We start from the raw sequence: 21,489 nt of genomic DNA on the forward strand, positions 1-21,489 counted from the left end.
AGGCCTCCACACAAAAGGGCATGTCCAGAATGAAGTGCTGGACCTCTGGCCAAAAGGATGTGCACCTTAGCCGTTCTTGACACCCAAGGACCACTGACCATGCATTCTGTTGGGTTGTGATCTCCATGGTTGTCTCTTAAAGCCACACATACTCTCTTCCTCACTTATAACTGCCTTTGCTTCTGCTTTCCTTTCAACTAAAACAGAGTCAATCTAACGTGCAATGTCCACCCACACCGGACATAGCAAACGAGAATGGTTAATATATTCACCACTTCAACAACATAGTCGCTAAAGCGGACACCCATTCGCCAAAATTACCTCTACTCATGAACCACTGGTGCCGAAAATGAAGTGTTGAGTTATGGGACGGTTTTTGGGCAATTTGCACAACTAGGTCTGCGTTGAGTTGACCTGTCAACACTGCTGGCATTTTTTCAGGTGCCATGTCTTTTTTCCATCAAGTCTCTGCACCATAACTGGTACCTATCCTAGTACTTCCAAAAATGTATAGCCCTTCCTGCCAAACATGGTCTATGATTGATATGGATATTAGAGCTTTCCTAGCCCTCTCATTAAAAACATACATGAAGCAGTAACTTTCTGTGACACCAACAGGGAGCAGAAAATGCTTAGAAGCTCGATCAAATTGCATGTTAAAGCATGCAGTGCTATACAGGGTAATCTACATGGTGGGGGATTGGAGGGATATCCTGTGGTTAACATCTCACCTGTTAAACTTCAACAACCTCTCATCTTCATCTGAGGAATCGATGTATGTGTGGATAGCAGCAGAACTGTGCGAATGGAGCCCGTAGCGCAGGTTGTTGTGGTAACAGCAGCTAGGTGGGTTGCTAATGTAACCAAGGTTGAGGCAAAGATGGGGAAACTGTGATTGATTGAGATGGCTGCAGAGGAAACCTTAAATAGTAGCCTGACATCATACGATTACAGTCATTCACATGGTTCACCAATGTATAGTATCACCTTGCTGGGATGGCTCTGGATATTATTCAATGTAGTGAAGGTCATAAGGAGTATGAGCATAGCCCCCCCCCACCCCCACTTAGTTTCTTCTTCCTTCTCATAGTAATGGTGACTAGTTCCATGTCCTAGTCATCGAGATGTCTTGGGCTTGGCCCTAGTCATCAATGTACGCCTCTTCATCTATTTCTTTACACTTTGCCATCAGCTGTGTTTGGGCTAATAATAGCACTAAAAATAACTTCAGTGGTGGTATCTTGTCTAATGCAGCCTTTGTTGACAGTGCTGCAGGAGAAGGCACAGTCAGTCCAGTTAGAGAACCCCTACAGGAAAGGTTTTTAGTGGCTGAGAAGGCACGCAGACTGCAGAGGCTGTCAATGCAGGAGGCACAGAAAGCGGCAGAGCTGAGAAGTCTGCCTGTTTAAGCCATAGAAGGCCTATCTGATTTCTTGTCAGTTTCTTTTTTTTCCAGAGGCCTTGCGCTTGACCTGATGATGTAAACAGTAGCTCATCAGCGGAGGCCCCTTCTTTGGGGGGGCGGAGGTATTACCTTCATCCCACTTTTTGTTTTGCATCTTTTTAATGTTGCAGAATGAAAGGACTCGTCACCTAAAGATGGAACATGGGTTGAATCGTTTCTATGGTTTTGGCTCCTGCAACTGGTGTTGCCTAAAAGGAATAGAGCAACCCCATTGACATCTTCAAAACTCATTAGATTGAACTTTAGGAAATTATGTGCTCTTCTCCAAACGAATGAATGTTAAAGTTTGTTTTTGTTTTCGTGTTTAGTTGCTCTTCATCAGCATGAGAAACAAAAAGATTAGATCCTGAAAAAGGAATGTCCATGATGTATTGTTGCATTTGAGGAGTCAAAGATGTGAGACGCCGCCATGGATTGCGTCATAGGAGATGCCATGACAGAGACAAGGCGGACCCAGATCTGCAGAATTATTGGCTGCACTAATAGTCTGGTCTTAGGTAAATATATCCTCTTGATGCATCTTTCTAAACTCCTCCTGATCCACCTCTGAAACACGATCAAGAACAAGCATCGCGGCACCGACGCTTTACTTTTAAATGTTAAAAGTAAAGCGCAGGTGCCGCGATTATGCCAAAAGTAAAGAAAACACGCTACAAGACAAGCCATTTTTAGGTCTCGCTGAGTCAGCGCGCATGCGCTGCTCGGAGAGACTTTAGTAGGTGAGTTTTCAAAGTGTTGCTGAAGGCTGGCGGGTCGCGCGTGCACGCTCGCTTGAACGCAAGCTTGTCGCCAGCCAGCAGCGGCAAGAAATGCCAGGTCTAACACTGACCCCGATGGGAGCCACCAGTTTGAGAGTGAGGGACATTTGCCAAAGCTTCCAGACCATATACAGAAGGAGTGGTAGAGAACAAAACGCCCATAGAGCATTCCACATGGACTGTGGGTGTGGGAACCTGGAGGCAAAGTTTTGTCATTCTGAGGTCTATTTCTTGAAGCCTTCAATGGCAGAAGTACAGGAGTAGGACTTCTGGATGGAATTGTTGCTGTATCCTGCCAAGAAGGTCTACAAAACGATTGGCTATTCCAGGAAGGTAACCACCTGCAGGGGTATTCAGTGGTGAAGCACCAAATGCTTTGTGCTAATACTGACACTTGTAGAGCGTGCCTTACTTTTGGAGGTAATACTTGGTGGTCAGGTTGTCTGTCTCTATCAAAGCAACTTTGTCTTGAACCTGGTGAAAGAAGGCCTTGCGAGCTAGTTGGATGGCCAGGAGCTCGAGCTAATTGACATGGAGGCTTCTTTGCTGTGGCGCTTATATGCCCTGAATGGTCAGCTGCTGAAGAGGTGTCCACCCTGAGAGCGAGGCATCCCGTAGTGATAATCACCAGCGGAACCAGGTCTACGAAGAGCTGACCCGCAATAGGTTGATGTTCTGCTACTGTATACAGCAATGGGTGCTGGTCCATATCAACGCTAGATTCTCCCCATGATTTTCCAATCGTGACCATTGTGATGGCAGGCATTGTTGGAGCAGACGCATGTGAAACTTGGCATGTGAGGATAGGGCTATGCACGGGGCCATCATGTCAAGAAAACGCATAACTGTTCTGATCAACTGAGGTAAACCCTGGGAGTGACTGTGTTGAGCACAGCATCCAGAAATGGGTGAATTTGATGGGGAAGCGCAGATGGTGGAGGAGAGACATGTTCGCCTAGTTGTGAGCGAGGCACTGCTTCTAGCTTGCACTCTTGATCAGCCAATTGTCTAAGTAAGGAATTACGTGAATCCTGCTCCTTCTAAGATGGGAGGCTACTACAGTGAGGCATTTTGTGAACACTCTGGGGGCAGTGGTGACCCTTATTGGTACTTGATAAGGGGACTGAGGGTGAGTATTGGCCTTAGAGACCCATCCTTCTTGGGAATGAGAACATACAGGAAGTACACACCCTTGTCAAGGTATTGCAATGGTTCTGGTTCTATTGCCCTTTTGAGGAGAAGTGCCTGACCCTCTTCCCGGAGAAAGTGCTGGTGTTCAGCAGGTAGACTGTATGTGCGGAGTGGGATGTTTGGTGGGGTTGCAGTGAGCTTCAGGCAGTAACAGTGTTGTATGTTGGAGAGGACTCATTGGTTGGAGGCGATGTCTTCCCAACAAGGGAGAAACCCCTGTAGCCTTTCTCCGACCAGTGTAGTGTGATCGGGGGAGGGGGGAGTCACTGCTTGGAGGAGACGGTTCCTTTGGCCAAGCTCCTTTAGTCCTCCGGCCAGTGTTGCTGTCCCTGTAACAGCCTCTGGAATACCCATGTTGACTGCTGGTGGTAGGAAGTGGTCTTGCTACCTCTCCAGTACTGTGACCTATGAAAGGATACAGGAGTGCTTGTCCGGATAGCATCCATGGCCCTGGCCACATCCATGTCCTTTTCAAGCATATGGTATATCTGCGTTCCAAACAGATGTTCACTGTCAAACTGCAGATGCTGTTGTATTTCTGACTTAAAGCCAGAGACAAGGAGCTAGGTATAACATCTGATCAGACTACTAGCATTGACACCCCTGGCTGCAGTGACTGCTGCATCAAGGACATAGCTGACGGTGGCCTTTGAGATAGTTTTACCTTCACTAACCAGCTCGTCAATGCTGTAAATAATGCTCAGGAAGGCGTTGGAAGAGTTGGCAATGTGTCAGTGTGTGGCTGATTGCACTGCAAACCTTTTGTCTGCTGCATCGATCTTTTTACTCTCCTTGTCAGGAGGCGGAGAGCTCCCCATTGCCCAGGTGTTGGTGCATTTTTGTGCCGTGTGAACTATGAGGGATGCCCGCAGAAAGTATTCGTGGATGTACAGTGAGTACTTAGGTGAAAGGCTTGACATTTTTTGTTGACGTTGGAAGTGAGGGCCCAAGCTTGCTCTTTAAAGGTCTTGGGCCCTGAGCATCCTTTTCAGTATGGGCAAAAACTGGATTGTGCATTATGTTTTGGAAAGTGTTTCGACTAGTAAGTCATTGCCTTCCTGCACGACATGCGTATCTCCTTTATGAAGAGTAGCTGCCTATAAATAACCTCATAGTAGGAGGTAGTGTCATAAGGTGAGGAAGGTTTACCTGGGTAGAGCACAGGGTCTATATCACCCGGGGGATCGATACCATAGTCGTACCACAGGTCGGCCCTGGGTTCAGGATCATGGGGGGCATTATAAGGATCCTCTTGATACACTGAGCTACTCTCCCCATATAAGGAATGTTGTGATACCTCTCGTGAAGCTGGAAGAGGTGGTGGTGCATTTGGTGTAGGCAGGAGAAGTGACAGTGAGGAAGAGTAGTAGGAGCAGCAGGGAGCGGGTTGGTGCCCCTGTCATTAGGTCTTTTATGCCTTGGAGGAGGTTTGGGCTTCAAAGCCAGTTGCTACTCAAAGACAGCTTCCTCTTTCTTGGCAGGGTTTCCTGTGACTTAAGTGGCAGCTTGGTGGAGATTTAGCCAATTTGGGGCTGGGCGAAAAGCCACTTTTGGCGATCGTCCGACTCCTCCTGCAGTCGCTGGATAATAGGCTGCTCAGAGTCATCAAAGCCAGCTGTCAATGGGGCTTTTGCCATCCAGTGGGTTTTCAGTGTTGATGGGTTCTTCGGAGCGGCAGGCTGCTTCGATGTCGATGTGAACTTCAGCAACGAGGTCGGTTTGGGTGCCACTGTCCATTTCGAGCCACCTTTGAAGCCGGAGTCCAAGAGCCTATTGGCTCCAACGAAGGCTATGGATCATATGGAGCAGAGGAGGCTCTAAAAGCTTTTGTTGGTGCCAACCATGACCCGAAGGCAGTGGCAGACCACCCAGTCATAGTTGAGTGCCTGGGCTCAATGCCCAAACCCCACTGGGGTGGAGTTCTGCATGTCCATCGGGTCACTGGAACGCCATGGGCAGTGGCCATATTCATGGTTATAGTCTTCTCTGGATCTTATTGAGGCACCCCCTCGGATTGGGAGGGTGAGCTTCCTTCCAAACTGGAATACACTAGCTGGATTTCAGAAGGACCAGCTTCTCCCACTGCCTCAACGACGGGTTCCTCAAAGATGGGAAATCGGAAGAGTCATTTCTGTCTCACCTCTGCATTCTTTGATGGGTCCAGGTACCGAAGGGTCTTCTTCAACTGTTACGTGGTGCAAGCTGGGCATGTGGTCTTGTCATGCTCACGAAAAAGGCAAAGATTGCAGACTTGATGGTTGTCAGTCCAAGGGAACTTTGAGTGACACAGGGGGCATTTTTGGAACAGCATCCTTACCATCTCTGACCTGGTATTCTCGTTGAAAAGGGCACCAGAGACAAAAGGAGAATACCCAGGATGGGGCCCGAAGCCCCAGTGGAAAGCGTCAAAGTGGGTGTCAAAGTTCCTGGAACTCAAAGTGGGATCGTTGATCCGTGAAGGATGTTCCGTGACAAAGGGAGACTACGGGGCAAATGTATCGTGCATTTTTACTTTCGCAAACGGGCAGATCGCAGAATCTGCCCGTTTGCGAACGCAAAAATTGCTTGTCCGATGCAGCAAACCTAATTTTGCGAATTGGTAACCTGTTACAGAATCGCAAAATGGGTTTGCGATTCGGTATTAGGAAGGGGCGTGTTTAGGGCGTCCCTTCCTAATGTCGAGTCGCATCGGTATGCAGGAATGTTTTGTGACCGCAATTGCGGTCGCAAAACATTTGCATGTTACCACCTACTTCAAGTAGGTGATAACCCATTCACAAATGGGAAGGGGTCCCCAAGGGACCCCATCATCCCTTTTGTGAATGTTTGTAAAACTATTTTTAAGAGCAGGCAGTGATCGCACGTACCACTGCCTGCTCTTAAGTAATGAAAAGAAAACTTTTCAGTTTTCGTTTTGTAAAGCATTTCGTTGTCCTTTAAGGGAAACCGGCTGCTTTACAAAAAAAAAAAAAGATTGCTTTATTGAAAAGCAATCACGGACATGGTGGTTTGCTGATCTCAGCAGGCCACCATCCTCGTGATTTTTGTGATTCCTGGGGGGGGTCGCAAATTGCAACCTACCTCATTAATATTCATGAGGTAGGTTATTTGCGACCCCATAGGAATCGCAAAAGGTGTACTATACACCTTCATACATTGCATTTTGCGATTCCCTAATTGCGAATCCTTGTGATAACTATCTTGATAAATCTGGCCCGGAGGCCTGGCGTTATGCGCTATTAGGTGCCAAAGCCTGAGCAAGATCGGTATACGCCCAAAGATGATGTCATAAAAAAACAATCTAACAATGCCCATGCACCTTACCAAGCACAGGAGGAGTCAATAGATCTTGTGCTTCGAAAGAACTCTTCTAAGAAAAACAAGTGGATCATAATTAGCTAACAACCTGCAGTAACACTGTTTTAGACCACCAAGCTGCCTTTTGTGCCATAATTATTGCAAAAATGCAAAGTAGCCAGGTCAATAACTGCAGAAAATACCCTTTAGCATATACAGTAATTTTCCAAAATGGATTTCTCACGTACACAGCACAGGAAAAAATTTACAGTGGCATATTAAGGTCATAGTTAAAGCGAACTTGAAGGCAAATCAAAACTCGTATGGCTAAAAGCTAGGGCAACAACTGCATAACTTGAACGAAATACATATAGTAAACAGAATACAAGAAAACCGAACAGTTAACCCTTTATGTTTGGGGATGCTGCAGCAATGGTCCCAATAAAACGAAACCGACACAATGAATGACAAACATTAGTAAGAAAAGCCTTTTAATATAAACATTTGCACATATTAAATTACATGATTTCATCTCATATCCAGGCCAGTCCTGGAAGTGGACATATTACATCAAAGCCAGTGCCACCCATTAGCTCCCCCTTAGTATCTTCTTTCAGGCAGTTCTCTTTTTGACTAGGCCTATTAAAGTGCAGCAGGCCATCTCTGGTCACACTCAAAGAAGCCACGAGGAAGGGATTATGCACTCCCCTAAGAGTTACTCCATAAACAAACAGAAACACAAGCATGGATCCAAGATGACCAGAGGATCAATGGCTTGTCTGTGTAAGATGTTAAATTGGATTTGTAATAAAGCACTAAGCTGCCTCTAGGACAAATTAGACCTCTTTAGTGATAGCAGAGGTGAGCAGACTCTTTCCAGAGAATTAGGTAGATTGAGCTGACAGCAACTGCCCACCCTCAATTCAACGTCTACACCCACAAATGATGTTCATCTTGACCTTCCGGAAGACAGACTAGCTTTAGACTCTGGAGGAAACGGAGGTCTCTCAAATGGGAAGGAGTACTTCAGTGCCTTTTTCTTATGCCAACCCATCTCACAAAAGCCAAGCTCTAATGCCACACCTTGTGTTGGTGCCTCAGCTCGGCTTTCAACCCAGCAGACGTTAACACTGTACAATACACATATACAGCACCTATCTATTAAATCTTGCCCATATGCAGAGGGCACTCATGTTTAAAACTCGCAGATCCCATTTCCTCCATATACTGGTCATCATAGGGAGGGTTGCCAATTTGTTGTGAATTGGAGAATGCATCCAGTTTACTCAAAATTCTAGTAACTATGACACATAATCAAATACACTAAATGGACACCAATAATACCTAATGCATATCCACTAGAAAATCCATCAACAGTAGCAGCACAATATCCTCCAATCAGTACATTTAATATCTGAGGTAAAGTTTTGGCTGGAAACACCAGAAGGCTGCCACTACAATAAGTAAGCATCAACCTGTAGTGTAAAACACACCCAAACCTTTCAAAAAGCAAGATGGTCTACAGAACGGATCCCAAAAAATAAGTTATCCAAGAGATGAAAAGTTCTGTATCCACGCACTAACCCATCGGTTCCCACTGGTAAAAGGCTCTACATATTTTCCTAATTCGATTTCCTGAGGCCATATAGTTCTGGTGATGAAAAGCTCAGTGTCACTATATTGGTATCCCTCAGCCAATCATGTGCTTAGGTGACAGGGTACAAATCCCTAAAGCAATCCCATGAGCCTACCTAGCCCAAAATGTGATAGACTCCCTCTGTCAATATCATGCGCCACTGCAGTCTTAGAGGTGAGGGCTATAGTGACCCTTAGCTCATGCAGGGCGGGATACGGCAGGCTCTATATGCAGTTGCTAGACCCTGGAACCCATCCAGCCTCAGAGGTCAGCATTTCTATGCAATCCCTTATCAAAGTCGGCCCTAGGGGTAGACAGGCTTCTCATTCAATCCCAAGGCCATATGCACTTCTGGTGGCAACCCAATCAGCTGTAGAAAAGAGATCTGCTTCCACTAAGACATGCATTCTTAAAGATGAAATGTGCATTGTCCCTGTGCATATTTTATACCCCGTACCATCCCCAAAATAATGGACAGCATAATGGGCAGAAGGATGAGCTTTTAATTGTAGGGCATGAGAATATTCACATAAAACAGAATGTATTTAAGGCAGCCACTTGTTTTCTCGCTGGCAGACTTCTAACCTGGTGCCATGGCTGGCGGGAAGCTTTAAAATTTAAAGGGATTTTCTTTTTATTGTTACTAGAGCTGTGGCATGTAGAACTGCACTCTGTAGAATAATCCCTTCTCTCTTCATAACCCCATGAGTTTTAAAGACCATTTCAACTGAATTTTAAAACAATGTCCAATGTAACAAGAATTATGAATTTTAAAGATGATTCTTCTTGACCTTTAAAACAATCTCGCTGGTAGTTTTAATTCAATTCTCTCCCAGTTTTCATGGCACGTTTCCCTTTTTCTTGTTTAAATTTCTTAGTGATTTAAATGCAAAGTTTCCTTGGGATTTCAGCACCAACAGATATCCAGACATCCAGACAGACATTACAGTAATTGATTGTGAAAACAGGCACTGGCATGGAGGTGGCTGAGGTCCAAGTTCTGGTGCTGTGTCGAGTGAATCCTGGCACTATATTGCACATTTCTGAGCGCATTGGCATCACCTGTACCACTCAGGCTGCGCTGGGCACTGCAGTTAGTATATCTTTTGGCTGCCTGTGTAGGACTTGCTTCAGTCCCTATAGCAAGGGCATTTGTCTCCTTCTAATGGCGATCACAGAAACAACAGCTAAATGACCAGGGTAACATTGCTTTCCGGCAAGGCCTGGTTGTTTCCGTCCCTCACTGTTGAATTACCAAGGATACATTAAAAAAACCAAAGATAACCGTCAACTAAGAGTATAAAAGGCTGCTGAGCACTGCGGCGCAGGCACAACCCTGGAAGTGCGCAAAAGTGCAAGGAGTTCACAAGCTGATCCAACATGGGTAGGAAACTGCGCCATCTTTCCTCCTTTGGTAACGGCAAGAAGAGTCCTACCAGACTCCATCACAAGGCGAAGAGCAGAACGAGTACCACCACGAGGACTGCCACGAGGATGGCAATGGCACACCACTGCCGCCGCTCTAGGGAAGGAAATGAGCAGACAGTCACAATACTACATAAACCTACTGACACAGCTCTCAAGTACAATATGTGGCAAATCACTGCAAAGAAAGTCACTTTCAGAGGCATGCACAGTTTTCTTGGGTCCAGGAGAAAACCGGATTTTGGGCTGTAGTTCATTTGAGGCTATGTGCATGTTGAATGCTCTTCAGTCTAAGTTTGGAATGGATACTGGCTACGTCAGTTAAACGCATGCATAGACACCTTTAAGATCTAGGGTAGAGCGCAAGGGAAGGTGGAGGTTTGGGATATTTCATTTCCCAGCTTAAATACCAAAAGATCTGGTCTATGAAGGTGCCTCTCTTCAGGCTGAAATAATCTATATACAAGTAGAGGTAGGGATCCACAATGCCTTTATTCCCATATACGTCTCTGTTTTCATTAATGAGATAGTAACCTCCTACTTTATACCTTCAATTACGGCTCAGTATTATGGTATGCGAAACAACCATTTTTAATTTGAATAAAGTGCACAAGGAATAATAAAGTGGGTATCGAGAAAAGTGCAACTTTCTTCAATTTTAAATTCACTAGGTCGCACCGTGGGATGTGACTGTTTCACCTCTTTATTGCACCATATTTCTTTTGGTTTGGACACTACACGTTTTATTTTTAAGGCAAGATGACTACCAATGATGATGAAAGTGGGCATAGCTGGTGAGTACCAACCAGTAGGCCCGATTGGTGGTGCGCACGTGAGGGGTCATCTTGCTTTTTCACATTTTTTTTGATTGTGATGATCAATTCTGTTGCACTCTTCACACTATTCCCCTCATATATTGGGCAGGAGTAGTAAAATACGGGGACTATCAATTGTAAAATAAAATAAAAATCTTTTTAAATTGAAGGTATAAAGTAGGAGGTTACGATCTCATTAATGAAAACAGAGACGTATATGGGAATAAAAACATTGTGGATCCCTACCTCTACTTATATATAGATTATTTCAGCCTGAAGAGAGGAACCTTCATAGACCAGATCTTTTGGTATTTAAGCTGATTATTGAGTGGAGGGCGACCTGGTTTATTTTCCCTCTGAAGCTCCTTGTTGTGTACACATATTTCATTTACCGCCATATGCAGAGCTGTTCCAAGGTTGATAATGGTCACTTGGTGCTCAGTGTCACTTAACAGGAATTTGCATACAAAACTGTGTGTGACTGTGGGCCACACAATATGCCTAAAGTTACTGTCAGATGTCGTATACGCAGGTGTAAGTCTTCATATTAGTGAAGGAGAGTCCATTGAGTAACTCGTCGTCAGATACACCCTTTAAGATCTGAATCCTGGAAAGATAGCTCAGCTTGTTAATGCAACTGCTGCAGGATCTGTGTAAAATCTGCAGTGCAAAGGGAAATACATCTGTTAGAAAGGCACCATCTTCCCCATGTACCCGCTCCTTATCCTCACAGAACAGTTCTGTCTCCTTGATCGGTCCACACTTTGTGAAAAGTCTACAACCATAAAGATTTCAAAACGTACATCTGAGTCAATTCAGACAAGGGGTGATGATGATTAGGGGGGGTCATGGGAGATGGGTCTTAAGGAAAGAAATAGATGGGAGGAAAAAAGAAATAGAAAAGGACATCGAAATAAATACAAACAGTGGGAAGAATGAAGAACAATGGAAAAATGAAGTAAAGTGAGACTTTGAAAGAAATCAAGACAGACAGGTATGGTAGGCAAAGAAAGTGTGATGTTAGAAAACAGAGAAAATATAATGAAAGAACGAATGATCAATGCAGAAAAAAAAACAAAATAGGAGATTGGGTTAGACTTAGATACCTGCAATGTTCTAGAGGGAGCAAATTGTCAGGAGAAGAGAATTCCAGAGAAAGAACAGCGAAGACCTGGAAACTATAATTTTTCTTCCATGAAATGCTTTTAGTCTGATCCCCGAATGGGCAAGATGAAACGGAGTGTGATACTTTACTGAACTTATAAAAGATCCTGTACTGCAGAAGACATGGCGGGAAATGCATAATGACTTGAATTCAATGCACAGATACTTTGGTTACTGATGGAGGTTGCAAACATTTGGCGTGATGTGGTCTCTAAATGCAAATGAGTAATCACACTACAGTTATCGGCATTAGGTGCAGATGGTGGGTAAGCTGAAATACCAAATTCTAGTAGAGCGTATTTTGATCAGACAATGCAGATTCAATGTTGACTGCCCCCCTCGCAAAAAATATACAACTTAAATATTAAATTGATAGAAGCACAAAAAATCCCCAAGAATTTCGCTTGCACATATTATACATCATCTAATAGGAGTACCTAGTTTTAACTACTGAAATACCATTCAGAACTTACCAATGTTTGAAGGCCAAAAAAAAGAGGATGCAGAGCTCTTGCTTGTCCGGACACCAAAAAGCTTTATTTCATCATAATTCAACTTGAATCAATGAAAGCACTTGTCACTGACAGCCCTACCTAAATAGAACCCAGGTATGGATCCTGTCAGGAGAATCAGTGCATCATCAACATGGATGTCTAGTATGAATGGATAAGAAAGACAAACGCACAGATATAAATGTGGAGTCATTTTGTGACAGCACCAACCCATCAAGGACTCAATAAAAAGGTTAATTAATGTATAGAAGAAAATGTAATCGTGAGCCATGCTTTAAGAAGTTCAGTCAAAAAAAATTGATTTCAGTCAAGAGTCATCCAATGACCTTGTCAAACGTAACAAAAAACGGACAAAGATATTTCACCACTATAAGTCACCATGCATAGGTCAGAATCCAGCCCACAGATGGTCACATTGATCAAAGACTTATATAAAGTCACAGAGCTGATGGATACCCAACGGTCCAAGAAAGTGGAGTGTGAACGGAAGAAACATATGCTGGAATTTTCACATCAATGACCCCAAATGTAATTCTGACGAAAAGACTATGATCTGGAACTATTGAGACTGGATACAAAAAAACTAAACAAAATGCGGAGCAGTAATCACAGAGAAAATTGAAAACTATCGAGTAAAAAGATGACGTTTATTTCAAAATATGACAAAAACAAGATCACTTTTTGCAACCCTTACTGAAGATGAAATAGTGTTTTTCTGGTGCTACAGATGGTTGCAGTTCTTCAAAAACACAAATCAGTTCTTTTCTAATTTTGGGTGTTATTTTAATATGAACACAGTCAAAATAACCCCCATTCGTAAAAGATTTTTAGAACAACCACCTGTGCAAATGGGATGTTCACTCGTGGGATTATTGGCACTGACCAACAGATGTTTAGTTAGCTAACTCAGCAGTACTCCTGTCGACTTAGGGAGGATGAAAGGCTGAGCCAACCTGCAGGGATCCAAATCTGTGACCATGGGTTCAAACACAGATCCCTGTAGTGGGTGAAGAACCAATTACTTACCTTGCGTAACGCTCTTTCTGGTGGATACTCTACCTGATGATTCCTTACCTTTAAAATATTCCCAGGTGCCAGACTGGATGTGCAATATTTAAACGCCATTGCTCTCGCATGCCACTTCCCATTGACTGTTACACCCTGCGAGTGACAATGGAGCTGCATACAAGTACCACCTCTGCGCGTCGATATACGTTTTTTTCTCAACTTTGTCCGCTGCCTCAGATGCAGATCCTAACAATAATCAGAGGTACCACTGTGCATATCTCTAATTGGGGACCTTTTTAGGTGGGAAAGAAACCATTCCACAGAATGTGGTGGCGGGACTGTGGCAAGCAATCTGCGGTTAGGTACAGTATCCACCAGAAAGAGCTCGACCAAAGTTGAGCAAGATTTTCTTCTGATGGTTACTTCTAACCACAGATTCCTCACCTTTAGAATAGATACCAAATGGCTCGTACCAAAAAGTCCTTTATGACAGATCAGTAGAAAAGCCTTTCCTGTCAGACCTAGCTGTAAAGGCAGTACTGCTTCAAAAACAGGTGTACTGACGCCTATGTTGCGTTGTAACAGATGTCAGAGACAAGCATTTTGCATGCCAGCAGAATGATAGCAGCCTGCGCCCTAGTGGAATGGGCCCTCAATCCCTTCAGAGGCTACACCTTCGACAACGGCTTCCCCGATCTTGATGCGGAGCACTATCCATCTTGACAAAAGTCCTTTTTTCTACTGTCTTGCATTTCTTTGCCCCAGAAAACCCAACAAAGGGCTCTTTGTCCACTTAATGATCTTTGGTTTGATCAATATAAAAGCTCTTATGGGGTCCAGCCGATAGAATCTCTCCTTCTCTTTCAAGGGGTGAGGCGGAGCAAAGTATGTTGGGAGAGTAATGGATTGCTCAATGCTTTCTGCACAGGTATGGAAGGGGACAGTAATTAAAAGCCTCTGCAGAAATTCGCCAGGACAAATCCAATGTGGGCTTTTTAAACAGTTGAATAACTACCACTGTTGCTTTTATAGGAGGAAAAAACACAGCTTTATTACACTTGCAGATAAACATAGGAAGATTTACAAAATGCTAAACTAGCTGGATGCCAATGAAGTGCTGCACAGAAAGGTGAAGCTCTGGTACTACTAAGGAATGAAGAAAACAAAGCAAGATTGGGCGTAGGTAATGGATCTTGAGAAAGTGTTCTGCAAAGAAATGTGCCTTATTTATTAACAAAATGCAGAAAGGTGGAGACAACTCTAGTGTTGATGCTCCTGCTGTTTGGGATCATGGGTGCGTATACTTGTGCGTGACAAAGAAGACTTTTGCTTATGTTTTTCTCCTTCCTGCATTTCTTTGTTTCTAGTCTCATGATCAATTGGTATTTAGTGTTTCATTGTCGACCCGAGACAGTTCGTTTCTCAAATAGATATGTAGAGAAGTTATTTTTGAGGGCTTTGTAAGAGATGAATCTGGTCTTACAAGTGATGCAGGCTTGGAAGCAGAACAAATAAAATGAAACTCTTATTAGGATAATGTGATCAAATGTCCTCAATCCAATGATGAGGCCAATCATGCAATTTCGGATCTATTTCTAAGGCATCATAGTAGAGACAGAGGCATGGGTGTTTCCTCCGTGCAGGCAAAGACCAGTGCTTGTACTCGTGTTGTTCTGAAGTTTGTTTGGGTAGGAAGCGTTTAACTTTTTTTCAAGAGGTAGAGCTGGTAACATACCGTATTGGGTTTTATTGCAATGCGTTCTTTGAATGAGAAGTCTGTGTCGTGGATGGAGAGATTTAGCACTCTGTCAACTAGAGGAAGGAGAATATGAGGTTCTAATCTCCTAAGTAGAATTCAATCAAAGGTTGCTTGTGCTGTTCGAAAGCAAAAGGAACTCTGCAATAGTCCGGTTGAATTTTAGATAGATGCTGGACATTCAGTTGTGAATCAGCTCAAGGATAATCTTGAGATGCTGAATGTCAGTCCTGTGGAAGTTGAACATTTTTACGTAAATTTAACCTCATAATAATATAGAAATGTGCTTTAACATGTGCTTTTATTAAATGTGCCACAAAAAAAATGCAGCTTCTCCACCCGACCCAATCAGGCTTTCGAGCATCTTATTCGACTGAATCAACCCTGCTTTTGTCTACGGAGACCATCCGGAAATTTGTGGATGAGGGACAAACGGTGGCTTTAATTCTTTTAGACTTGAGTGCCGCATTCGACAATGTAAGGGAGAAAGGGTCCCAGGATATACAAAACTTTTTTAAAAACAAACGCAAGAGCAATCACAAAAGAATGCAAAAAGAATACAAAGAAAGCTGCCGAAGTGTTATTTAATCACACATTTGCTAATAAATACAATAGACTTTGATCAAATAGTGCGGGGTGCCAAGGAAGGGAAAAAGGTGGAAGGTGATTTGAGTGAGGTATGGGGGGTAAGTGACATATAAATTATAAACACGTCACAATTTAATTGCAAGGCAGAACAATTTCAAGCCATGAACATCCAGATCAAACTCATTGGAGTGACTAATAGAATTATTTACAACAACCATGTACAAACAAAAGCACAGTGTACATTACACTGTTGGCAGTACTGGCAATGAAGTATTGTCGACGTTTCGACCCCTGGACATAGGTAGGTAAGTCTGCTCCTTACTAACGGGGTCTTCTTCAGGACAAAGACAGTGTGACAAGGGGAGTGGCACCTAAAGAAATATATGCATTATTAAAAAAATTCGAAATCCCAAATGGATTGAATCAAAGGGACTCAAAAATGGGGCAAGTAACCATATTTACCCAAAACAGGGGTGAGCAAGTAATCGATAACTTCTTGGCGTCAGAAGGCGCAAGGGCTGGTGAGCTCCAGAAGGGGGTAGAGTGAGTGACACCTAGAGGGAAATTATAAGGTGTCTTAGTGGCGATCCATAAAACACATATGGGATTCAAAAATTAATTCACTAAAAATAACTTACTTAATTGCCAGTCTCGAAGTAGTCGGGGAATATAATATCTCCCGAATCAGACGCCATGGCGCATTCTCAAAGGCGACAATGGAATTAATCACAGGTGAATCCAGTCTCTAGAGGTAAAATAGAGGAGTAATAAAACTAAAGTCTTAAAAAACCCCAGCCTAAAAGAAGTACAGCTAAAAGAGCAAAGAAACCACGCCATGTTACCAAACGACATTGCTTTACAAAGTGTGCTAATGATCAACCCCTATCAAAAGGGAGTCAACAGAGAAGATAAAAATTATTTGGCCAACAAGTTACATGAAAAAAGTCAGGTCAGCTGAATACCAGAACCCACCGTTACATGCTAGGCAAGTCAGCGGATGTGGGATAATGTTAACTCAATAAACCGCCAAAGACGGGAATTACATTAAACAGTATGGGCTGGCTGCCGGAAAAGCGGAAAATATCTCGGCAACCTAGCATACAGTACAGGGGAGAGGGATAGCCCTTACCGTAGGAGGCAGCGACACCCACTATCCTCGTAATTCGTTGGGAGGTCACAGAGACTGCACTGTTTGAGCACGGAAATAGGCAGACACTCCGCGTGACGCTGGACGCGGCGCAGACGCTAGATGCCTGCGGTCTAAAATGTGTTAGAAGAAAGACAACGGGAGTTGTTTTCTCAAGACGATTTCAACGAAAGTCAATATTATGGTAATCCAGGGGGGAAGAACCGCATTATTGGTGATTCGATGTTATTGGGCTCATAAATTGTTATATTATACACAATTACAACTAGAGCGAAAAGTGTCATATTAGATCGTTGGGACATGTACATGAATGAACATGATAGGTCTGATTAAGGAAACATCGTGCCATAAAGTACAAGGGTAAAACATGAACCCAACATCAATTATCATGTGAGTGGAAAAATAACAATAACGGAAACCTGCCGCAATGGGTACATGGGTAAACATGAACTCAACAACAGTTATTATAGTCATATGACCAGCAATGTAAACACAGATAGACTGTATATATATAGACACATATTGATGGCCTTCGAAACATGCCAGAGATGGTAAACGGAAGGGTCCATAGTTAAAGACAATAGACATCTGTAGGTAATTCGATATGTTGCTGAAAACCAAAATATATACACGAAACGATCATAGGTGAAATACAAAGAGTTGTACTGTGAGCTAGTACATAGGTCTAAAGGGAAACCACATTGATCCATTAAGAGGTCTAACTCAGCATCAGGCTAATTTGCAAAACCCAGAGAAGCCCAGGAGCCCAAGGTACCTAGGTGTTTAAACTGGCTAGCTGAGCATTGCTAAGATCCTGCTCATTTAAACCCATGTTGATTGTATCAAAACGAATCATCCATTTGCACTCCCTGACCGTAAGTATAGAGGATATATCTCCTCCCCTTGGCCCCAGTCTTGTTTTTTCTAACACAATCCACTGCATTTGGTCTGGGCGGTGTCCCACCTGTTTGTAATGTTCAACTAAAGGCGCCCCAATGACCTGGCATCTTATTCTGCTTTGGTGCTGTAGTATTCTCACTTTTATCTTCTGTTGTGTCTGGCCAATATACAGTTGGCCACATGGACAAAGAATCCCATAAATAACGTCAGTAGAGTTACAGTTAGTGTGGGAATCAAGTGTGACAACATGATGTTTGTACGCAAAAGTTCTGGCTTGAATCGTTGTTGGACATGCCTTGCAAGATCCACATTTGAAATGGCCTATAATGGGTGGCAGGTTCCACAGTGACTGTATAGTTGGTTCCACTGGGTCTTCAAGAAATGAATGGACAACATGATCTTTGATACTCATTCCTTTTTTGAAAGAATGCATAGGTAACGATGGTTGATCAATCTCAGATGACACAAGGCTCCAGTGTTTGTTAATTATCCTCTTCACTGCGTTGCTTCTAGTTGAGAAAGTTGTGACGCAAATCATTTTCTGATGGGCTGAGGCGGCAGGTTCTTTGGCCGTTAGTAAGGTTTCCCGTGGATTGAACCACGCCCTCTTCTGGGCCCTTTTCACCAGACGCTTTGGATATCCCCTTGAGATAAGTCTGATGCTTAGATCTTCAGATTCCGTTAGGTAATCAGACCTCTTGGTGCAATTTCTACGGATCCGTAAGAATTGACCCACCGGCAAATTGTCTCTTAAACCTCGGGGGTGGTAACTACTGTATCTTAGAAGTGAATTCCGTTCAGTGGGTTTTCGGTACAGGGTCGTACACAGCTTGTCATCCTCACTGAAAATTTTAAGATCCAGAAATGGTATCTCCAGGGGGTCCGACTGGATAGTAAACTGAATGTCCCGATCACACTGGTTAAGCCATTCATGGAATACATTAAGTTGAGTTATATCGCCATTCCAGATCAGTAATATATCGTCGATATATCTCTTCCATAGATCTATTTTACTGGAGAAGGGGTTGTTGTTAAAGACATGACGCTGTTCAAAATTGTCCATATACAATATCGCCAGATCTGGGGCAAATGCAGCTCCCATCGCTACTCCTTTCCTTTGGATGTAGTAGTTTCCCTGAAAATAGAAAAAATTATTTTTCATTGCAATAGCAAGAAGTGCAATAATGAAATCCGTGGGTACCCTCATTGGTGCTGGTCTGGAGTTCAAAACTTCTCTCATCACATTCAAAGCTGGTTCCTGAGGGATGCTGGTATAAAGTGATACGATGTCACAGGTGACAAGTAATTGTTCCAAGGGGTTGAAAGATTTTTGGTCAATGATGGTAATTACTTGCATGGTATCACGTAAATAAGTCGTTGTTTGCTCAGCCAGTGGTTTCAAAAAGAAATCAATATATTTACAGAGAGGTTCTAGTAGTGAACCGCATCCGGATACAATGGGACGGCCGGGTGGATGAAGAAGGTCCTTATGTATCTTTGGTAGGGTGTATATAGTGGGTAGGCGTGGGTTCTTCTGATTGAGATAGTCAAATTCCAATTTGCTTAGATAACCAGAGTCTAATGCCTCAAGAGTGATGTGGTGAATTTCCTCCGCCAAATCCTTAGTGGGATTAGACTTGAGTAAAGAATAGCTGACACCATCGTGAAGTTGTCTCATGATTTCAGATTTGTATGTCATAGTGTCCTGAACAACAAATCTGAAATCATGAGACAACTTCACGATGGTGTCAGCTATTCTTTACTCAAGTCTAATCCCACTAAGGATTTGGCGGAGGAAATTCACCACATCACTCTTGAGGCATTAGACTCTGGTTATCTAAGCAAATTGGAATTTGACTATCTCAATCAGAAGAACCCACGCCTACCCACTATATACACCCTACCAAAGATACATAAGGACCTTCTTCATCCACCCGGCCGTCCCATTGTATCCGGATGCGGTTCACTACTAGAACCTCTCTGTAAATATATTGATTTCTTTTTGAAACCACTGGCTGAGCAAACAACGACTTATTTACGTGATACCATGCAAGTAATTACCATCATTGACCAAAAATCTTTCAACCCCTTGGAACAATTACTTGTCACCTGTGACATCGTATCACTTTATACCAGCATCCCTCAGGAACCAGCTTTGAATGTGATGAGAGAAGTTTTGAACTCCAGACCAGCACCAATGAGGGTACCCACGGATTTCATTATTGCACTTCTTGCTATTGCAATGAAAAATAATTTTTTCTATTTTCAGGGAAACTACTACATCCAAAGGAAAGGAGTAGCGATGGGAGCTGCATTTGCCCCAGATCTGGCGATATTGTATATGGACAATTTTGAACAGCGTCATGTCTTTAACAACAACCCCTTCTCCAGTAAAATAGATCTATGGAAGAGATATATCGACGATATATTACTGATCTGGAATGGCGATATAACTCAACTTAATGTATTCCATGAATGGCTTAACCAGTGTGATCGGGACATTCAGTTTACTATCCAGTCGGACCCCCTGGAGATACCATTTCTGGATCTTAAAATTTTCAGTGAGGATGACAAGCTGTGTACGACCCTGTACCGAAAACCCACTGAACGGAATTCACTTCTAAGATACAGTAGTTACCACCCCCGAGGTTTAAGAGACAATTTGCCGGTGGGTCAATTCTTACGGATCCGTAGAAATTGCACCAAGAGGTCTGATTACCTAACGGAATCTGAAGATCTAAGCATCAGACTTATCTCAAGGGGATATCCAAAGCGTCTGGTGAAAAGGGCCCAGAAGAGGGCGTGGTTCAATCCACGGGAAACCTTACTAACGGCCAAAGAACCTGCCGCCTCAGCCCATCAGAAAATGATTTGCGTCACAACTTTCTCAACTAGAAGCAACGCAGTGAAGAGGATAATTAACAAACACTGGAGCCTTGTGTCATCTGAGATTGATCAACCATCGTTACCTATGCATTCTTTCAAAAAAGGAATGAGTATCAAAGATCATGTTGTCCATTCATTTCTTGAAGACCCAGTGGAACCAACTATACAGTCACTGTGGAACCTGCCACCCATTATAGGCCATTTCAAATGTGGATCTTGCAAGGCATGTCCAACAACGATTCAAGCCAGAACTTTTGCGTACAAACATCATGTTGTCACACTTGATTCCCACACTAACTGTAACTCTACTGACGTTATTTATGGGATTCTTTGTCCATGTGGCCAACTGTATATTGGCCAGACACAACAGAAGATAAAAGTGAGAATACTACAGCACCAAAGCAGAATAAGATGCCAGGTCATTGGGGCGCCTTTAGTTGAACATTACAAACAGGTGGGACACCGCCCAGACCAAATGCAGTGGATTGTGTTAGAAAAAACAAGACTGGGGCCAAGGGGAGGAGATATATCCTCTATACTTACGGTCAGGGAGTGCAAATGGATGATTCGTTTTGATACAATCAACATGGGTTTAAATGAGCAGGATCTTAGCAATGCTCAGCTAGCCAGTTTAAACACCTAGGTACCTTGGGCTCCTGGGCTTCTCTGGGTTTTGCAAATTAGCCTGATGCTGAGTTAGACCTCTTAATGGATCAATGTGGTTTCCCTTTAGACCTATGTACTAGCTCACAGTACAACTCTTTGTATTTCACCTATGATCGTTTCGTGTATATATTTTGGTTTTCAGCAACATATCGAATTACCTACAGATGTCTATTGTCTTTAACTATGGACCCTTCCGTTTACCATCTCTGGCATGTTTCGAAGGCCATCAATATGTGTCTATATATATACAGTCTATCTGTGTTTACATTGCTGGT

General features: G+C 43.2%; 1 protein-coding gene across 1 annotated transcript in view; it reads right to left on the reverse strand.

Moving 5' to 3' along the window:
• Positions 1-7,185: 7,185 nt before the first annotated feature.
• STX10 (syntaxin 10) overlaps positions 7,186-21,489 on the reverse strand; it is a 145,177-nt gene continuing 130,873 nt past the window's right edge. Inside the window, exon 8 of the mRNA XM_085600703.1 lies at positions 7,186-9,869. Within this exon, the coding sequence (XP_085456829.1) occupies positions 9,793-9,869 (77 nt within the window). The 3' untranslated portion in view covers positions 7,186-9,792. The remainder of the gene's footprint in view (positions 9,870-21,489) is intronic.

The sequence above is a fragment of the Triturus cristatus genome, chromosome 4_2, assembly GCF_964204655.1.
Source record: "Triturus cristatus chromosome 4_2, aTriCri1.1, whole genome shotgun sequence".
Lineage (NCBI taxonomy): Eukaryota > Metazoa > Chordata > Amphibia > Caudata > Salamandridae > Triturus > Triturus cristatus.